This window comes from Phalaenopsis equestris, unplaced genomic scaffold (assembly GCF_001263595.1).
Source record: "Phalaenopsis equestris unplaced genomic scaffold, ASM126359v1 Scaffold000094, whole genome shotgun sequence".
Taxonomy (NCBI): Eukaryota; Viridiplantae; Streptophyta; class Magnoliopsida; order Asparagales; family Orchidaceae; genus Phalaenopsis; species Phalaenopsis equestris.
Window position 1 is genome coordinate 5,088,847 of NW_018164536.1, and position 7,676 is coordinate 5,096,522.

General features: G+C 38.5%; 1 protein-coding gene across 1 annotated transcript; it reads left to right on the plus strand.

The window, feature by feature from the left end:
- Window positions 1-798: 798 nt before the first annotated feature.
- On the plus strand, window positions 799-3,008 carry LOC110020315 (extensin-like). The gene is given in 4 exon segments (XM_020718375.1): window positions 799-988; window positions 1,079-1,526; window positions 1,528-1,811; window positions 2,829-3,008. Coding segments are annotated over 4 exon segments (846 nt in total). The 5' UTR covers window positions 799-906; the 3' UTR covers window positions 2,861-3,008.
- Window positions 3,009-7,676: the final 4,668 nt, after the last annotated feature.

A 7,676-nucleotide genomic window follows, 5' to 3' on the forward strand; every position in this document is an offset into this window, starting at 1 on the left:
CATTACCCTTGAGTGGAGCACAAGCCAAACCAAAAGGCCAGACCATCTCTTTTCTTTTAATGTCTGTTCCTCCACGCAAGCACATATACCTGCACTAATCACTACAAGCTTTCAGCACTTTTCCCCATTCTCCTCAACCCTCACTCAAGTCTCTTAAGGAATGCAAAAGAAAAATTAGCACCCTCAAAATTTTGCTATTTACAAAACTGTCCTCTTTTACCCCTTTCTCAAATTCTCACTTAAATATAAAAAATTTATAAATAAAATTTCAACTCATACTTTTCATTGTTATCAAATTCCCACCAAATTCATTTCAATTTTAAAAAAATGAATTTGGTGTTAGTTTTTTCAATAGCAAAATTTTGAGTGTCATTAATAGAAGGTCTGTTTGGGGCAGCTGCAACGGCTTAATGAAGCAGTTGTGAAGCTATGAAAAATAATTTTTATTAAAAAAATTATAGTGACTATTATAAATTTATTTTAATTTAAAAAAGTCATATCGTAATTTTTTGACAATCACAATACTTTAATAGATCAGATTGATAAAAATAACTTTCTACCACAAAAAATTAAAAAAAAAAAAAAGAAATTTTTTTTTCAAATAGAATTATAGTGAATACCTGAAAAATAAAGAAAATTAATAATACCGCCTCACAAGATTACATCAGGACTTTTAACATGATTTGTGTTGAGAGTCAATGATCGAGTGTCATTGGTCAAGTAGATCCCATCATAATACACTAATGAATGTTAAAAATGATGAAAACCACTTGACACAACACGAGGGCGAATGTTTAATATTTTTTCCTCTTGCATTCCTCACGGTCTATAATTATCCCGACTCACACTATCAGTTCTTTGAAGCTCGGCATCTCCAGGAACAGAAGCTCCCATTTTCAGCACCTGATGGAGAAAAGAATACTTTACCAGAGCTTTCTTTCCCTTCTCCTCTTCCTCTATCCTGCAACTAAATTCCCCTTTCTCTGCGGTAAGAAAACCCTCTCAATCTCTTTCCGATTAGCATCCGAACCATAATCTCTTTACATTTCTTCAAAGTCATTTAACCTACTTGCTCCAGATGGAAGAAATACAGCACCCCTGAAGAATCCGAAAACCCGAGATCTCATTACACTGAGGCGATTGGATTCATACTCCGATGATTCTCCTCCTTCGCTATTTCCCCCAGATGAGTATTCTATCAGCCCTTCTTCCTCCTCCTCTCCTCAGAACTTTCCCCCCTTCTGCATCTTACCACCCCCATTCCCCCTCACCCCCATTCCACCATCCGGCATTTTCCCCGCCCCAAGCCCACCTCCTTTTCCACCATTTATCATCCCCAACCCACCCTTCGTCTTACCCGGCCCCCCTGGATTCGAACCCAGCCCACCAGGATTCGAGCCCAGCCCGCCGGGCTTTATGCCGAGCCCTCCATCAGGACTGACACCTAGCCCGCCGGAGTTCGTGCCGGGACCGCCGATCTTCCTACCGCCGGTAATCTTTCCGCCGCCTAACGTACCGCCGCCGCCGCCCGCCGCCTAACGTTCCGCCGCCGCCGCATGCGATGACGACTCCGGGATTGTGGTGCGTGGCGAAGCCGACGGTGCCGGACCCGATAATACTGGAAGCTATGAACTACGCATGCGGGTCGGGTGCGGACTGCGAGTCGATAGAACCCAATGGGTCATGCTATCAACCCGATACACTGATCGCACATGCTTCTTTTGCGTTCAATAGTTACTGGCAGAGGACGAAGGTGGCAGGCGGTACGTGCGACTTTGGCGGAACCGCGATGCTCATCACCAGAGACCCGAGTAAGCTATGAATTTCTCTTTTTTTTTAATTAATTTATTTATTTAGGACCTTTTACATATATTTATATATCTAGCGCCTAAGTTTTGAATCATGCATTCTAAGTTTTTAAATCTTAAATCTTTTATACTATAATATGCCACTAAGGAGCTGTCTGGTAATGAATTTAATTTCTAAGTTCATTAAAACTATTTCGGAGTTTTGTGTAATTCCACTGTAATCTCAATCGCTCTCGCTATAAAACTGGTAAATTCATCGATTCGTGGGATTTAGAATTTACGGGATTTATGGTCGGAATCCACAAAATCCGAATTTATCTAATCCACGCCTTCGTCTTGTCCAAAATGACAGCCCCTACAGGATGAAGTACACATTTAAAAAAGTCGAGTTTTGATGTTACATATGTAAATACATAAAAACTATATGGTATATACATACAAATTAAATTTTATTTGATAATGATAGTTAGTTTTTAAAACACTGATTTTGTTTTTTTTTTCTAAGTTTTTATTTTCTTTTTAAAATTTTAAAATGAAAATTAAATAAAAATTACTTAATAAATAGTTTTAAAAAATTAATTTACAAGCAAAAATTAAATAAAAAAACATACAAGAATAATCCTAACACACACACCACACAATTCTTATGTTTTTTTATATTTACCATATAAAATTTTATAGTTATATTTATAACCAAGTATATTTCCATTTTTAAAATAAAAAGAAATTAGAATTTCCAAAAAAAAAAAAAGTGATTTTTTTTTTTCTGTGATATGAAGGATTTGAGTGCTATGCTTATAATTATGAAAGTTTAGGGCTTAGATATGTAAATACATAAGAATTGTGTGGGATGCATGCAAATGCACAAAAAAAATCAGAGCCCTGGTTAATCAGCTCGGAAAATTTGTTCAAAATTACCCAAATTTCATAACAAACAATCCGAACCTTAATTTGTCGAAATTTCTTTGACTTTCAGTTTTTATTTTTTGGAATTTCCACATAATTAAATTTTAATTGCAGGTTATGATGGATGCCATTTCTTGATCTCCTGAAATTTTTAAAATCAGCAAAATAATATTACAGTGCTTTGCTATAAGGGTCTGAAAAATAATATTACAGTTTTAACCTTTTGGGTGAATCACAATACATTTGTTGATAAATTTTGCAACCGCTTCTTGACCTATAAATTGTAGAGTGAAAACTTGTGAGATTTTTCTCCACATTTCTTTGGGATTATGTAAGTTCAGATACCATATAATTTTGAATAAAAAATATGAAAGTTGCTGCTTTTGCTACCTTTACAGAGAGGAGCTGATGAAGTGAGTTTTCTTCATTTCTTTTTGCGTGCATTTACACTCATACCACGCAATTCTTGTGTACTTACATATCTGAAACTCAAACGTTTATATTTACATGCATAACATTCAAATCTTTGATCACATCAAGAATCAATGCCTGTTTGGCGTAGCTGCAGCTTATTAATAAGCCGCTGATAAGCACCTGATCCAGATAAGCCATTAATCAACAGTTGATCTGTATAAGTTGGTTGACCGTTTGATTTGTGCTGTTGGAAAACAACTATTTTGAAGTTTTTTTTTGGATAAATGATAATTTTGCCCCTGTGCAATAATGATGTTTATAATAGAGTTATCGTAGCATTATATCTGATACTAGAGAAACAAAAAACCACTTCAGACTAGTAGAAAAAAATAAAATATATATCTCACATAACAATGAGTATCAAGTGTACTAAAAAAAGAAAAAAAAACTATTAAAATTTCAATTAAAAATGTAATAATAATAATTTTAAAATCTCGACGATGTATGTCACGAGCTACGTCGTCCTCCAGGGATACCATCCAACCCTAATATGTCTTCATGAATATCTGTTTGTGGGTCGGGTTCTCCAACAACTTCAAGGAGTTCATATAAAATGTCTTATTCGACCTAACTTCAGCATATGTTTCCAAAACTTGAAGAAAGTCGTCTATAGAGGTGTACTTTGAAGTACCGACCTGATTGCGCGCGCTTCAACCAGTTTTGTTAAAATGACTTATCCGACCTAACTTCAACATATGTTTCCAAAACTCGAAGAAAGTCGTCTATGGAGGTGTACTTTGAAGTATCAACCTGATTGTGCGTGCTTCTACCAGTGTTGTTATTGTGTTTCTGATGAAAGCAACTCTTTTTTCTTTCTTTTCTCCACTCTAGGCCTCTTTGACCGGCATGTGGACTCCAGCTCCTGGTTTTGGGTAGGGCCTTCACCAGACCCACTTACCTGCTCGGTCTCAAAGTCCTCTAATATGCTTGCGAACCCAGACTCACTTGGGGAGAACGCATGTGTGCCCATCGCAACAATCTCACCGAACATACAGTCCAACTTCCTCTCCAGGTCTGGCTCAATACCTCTTAATTTGAATTTCTTGGGGTTGACACTGCCTGCAACATACGAGAAGGTTTATTACTTAAAGCAGATTGTAGGGATAAATAATGGAAAAACAAATCTTTATGGGTTTGGTTGTTACCTTTAATTTCTCGGTCCACTAATCATCTGAAGCATCAGTAGTTTGTTTGATTGGATTCCAACTCAAGCTCGTGGATCCCTATTTTATTTCTTTTCATAACTTCCAGTCATTTTTTAACTGATCCCACTTGTTCATAAATTGTAATCGATCGTAGTCTCTTTCTGTCTTTTACTTGAACTTCTTCGTAATATTTTGTCACCGTTCTTTGTTAAAGTGGGCGGTGAGTCTATTTCCAAACTCGACCATCTTAAGATAGATGTTGCAAAATATGATTGTGAATTTCCTATCACACGTGACTGATGAACCGACTTTTTTGATATTAACCATTACGTTGCTAAACAAAATAAATTGATCGAGAAAGAAACTATATAAAAGTACTCCAAACAGGCAAAGCTTACTATTTACAAATCAAACATCCATGTGATATTTTGAAAAATATTTACGTGAGCCACAATTAAACTATTAAGAACTTGATAGAAAAGAAAAATATGACTTTGGGGTTTTATCATAAATTTTGATATTTGAGTGAAAATTTAAAAAAGTCCCGACGTTCTTTCTCAATCCTAGTCCCGACATTCTCTCTTAGTCAGATAAGCCTCTAATCATTATTCAAATGTAGCACTAATCGACATATGGTCATAATTAAGTTCATATACTTCCTAATATGCTGTTGTTTGTTGTTATAGATCCCCAAACCATTTAAAAAACAAGAAATTTGCATAAATACCACATAATTCTTATGTATTTTCAAATCTTACGCCAATGCTTTTATATTTATACGCATAACAATTCTGTGTGATGAACCTACGCATAAAAATGACTAGTATACTTTCAAAAAGTAGGTGACACTGAGTGCCCATTTGGGGCAGCTTATCAATTGTGGTGCGTTTTGAAAACGCCACATTGGGCATTTTGAAAATGCATTGAGAGAGCTTATCAGAAAAAGCGATAAATTTTATTATGTTATACTCGGCCGCGGCCGCGGCCTACGACCCATTTGTCTGTTTTGACACCATTGCCCTCGCGCTTCTTCGCATCTCGTCTGCCCTAACTCCCGATCTCCCTCTTCTCTCCATCTCGCCCGTCTCTCTCGGCCATCTCTCTCGCACGCTTCTCTCCCTCTCACCCGTATCTCTCAGCGTTGTCGTACTACTCTTCCGCCTCGTTCTGTAAGTACCTGTGGTTATTGCCGATGGATTGGTTTGTATTGTGCAATATTCGGCTCTCTGATTTGTAATTTGTTAGTTAGAGATTTCTGTATTCAATTTCTTGAGACTTTTTTTTTATGGATTTGGTTTTATGCGGTTTGTGATTCGGGACTTTCTGCGATTCATTTCTCTAATCTACGATTTGTGGCCTTCTCGGATGCCCTGTTTGAAAAATAATTATGGAAATTAAATATTTTTATTGTTGTTCATGACTATAGTTGATTTTTTCAACAATGTATTTCATATACATGGGATTTTGAGTTTGGTTTGATATTTATGGACATTGAGGTTGGTTTGAAGAGTAGATGAAACATGATGCATTGATATGTTTGATCCGCAATGTGTGCCTTGGTTGTAATTGCCTAAAATTTAAATTCCCTTTTTTTTTTTATTTTTTCTTTGTTTGATTTTGAAAATCTGAAATATGGATGGAAGAGGGTGCTTCATTTGCAAAGATTTCGGGTGTTGGGTTGTTTTGGGTATTGGACTGTTTTTTGTTATTTTTATTATGACTTTATTATTAATCAATTGGCGGCAATGGCTTGATCTATCATTATATTGATATTGCTTTGGATGGATTGTTCAATTAATTATCATTCTGTAATTGATTTAAGCATGATCATGTGCCTTTAATTTGCTATTTACGGGCAGTGATTTGTGAGCTGCAGCTTTTAGTCGGTGAAAATGTGAGAGTTTAAACTTGTGAAGGAGTTCTCGGTTTGATTATAAGGTAGATGTATATATGAATGTATAGTAGTCAATTTTTGTAAACAGCTGTTATTTTGACCCTCAATTATCGAACTAAGGTAAAAGAGCACTTTTGTAATGTGGTACCGCTCACCCACCACATCTCACCTACCGCTCACCTACCTCCCACCTACCACTCATTTGCTTCTATAAATAGAGAGGGTGTGAGGCTTAGGAGAGCAAGGGAAGAGATTTTAAGCTACCACAAAAGAGGAGAGAATAGCTAGAGAGCTAGAGAGGATGAGAGCATCTTGAGACCTTGTATCAAGGTGTCGCTTGAGAGGGAGGTCATAGAAGGAAGATGAGGGCTCATCTCTATGTATAAGCTATGTATTCTCCATTTCTTTTGCCTTAGTGAACTATTTGATTGATTCCCTCCCGTGGACGTGGATCCAGTTGGATCGAATCACGTAAACGATCTGTGTTTGCTTGTGTTCTTTGCTTTTCAATTCTATGTCAGAAAGTACATATCTCATAACAATTGGCGCCATCTGTGGGAAGATCCATACTTCTTGGCTAGAGGTGTCCGCATAAAGGTGTTCGTGGCCAGCGACGAAGAAGAGGAGTTCGGCATTCACAAACAGAGGACGGATAGCGTCGCAGGCAGCCGAATCACAACAAATTCAGTGAGCAGTGGAAGCTTTGATCGACTGGATTCGCACCACAGGTTGTGCGGTTCGGCGAGACGGAGAAGGAACAGTCCGCGAGCGAGGGCTGAAAATTTGCGACAGGCTTGCCAGCAAAGGATTTTGGAGCAGGAGTTTGGTATTGCGAGCAGCTCGAGCAGAGGGAAGAGGCGGAGATCGCGCAAAGAAGGGTTCGGGAGTTCGCGAAGCAGGAGGACCTGAGCAGTTTGGCGAGGCGCGGCGGCTCCGGTGAGAATTCTTGATTTGTTCTGCTGGACGCAGAGGAGTGCCTGCGGGAAGAAGGCGCGAGCACAGAACAGGAAGTTTTCTCCGGTGAACAGGTGTGATCTCTGTCAGAAGGGATCGGAGCTCTCCGTTTTGGTTGACGATGGCGGTGGAGTTCACGGGGAGAAGTCTAGTTCTTGGAAGGGCAGCAGGTAGAATTCATTGGAAGAAATCCTAGCCACAACAATGAGTTCCGTAAAATTCGACATTGAGAAATTCAATGAGAAGAACGACTTTGGCCTATGGAGAGTAAAGATGAGAGCTCTATTGGTTCAGTAGGGTGGCAGAAGCCTTGCAAGGGTCGGCGGCATTGCTGGCCGACATGACCGAGAAGGAGAAGATCGTCATACAAGGAATCAGGAAAAATGGGTTGTACTCCCTTATCGGAAGAACCGTGATTGCTAAGTCCATGTACTGTTTGGACTTAGCAAACTCAAGCAAGGGCTGAGGGCCCCTCAGGGGCCAGGTGGAGGGAAT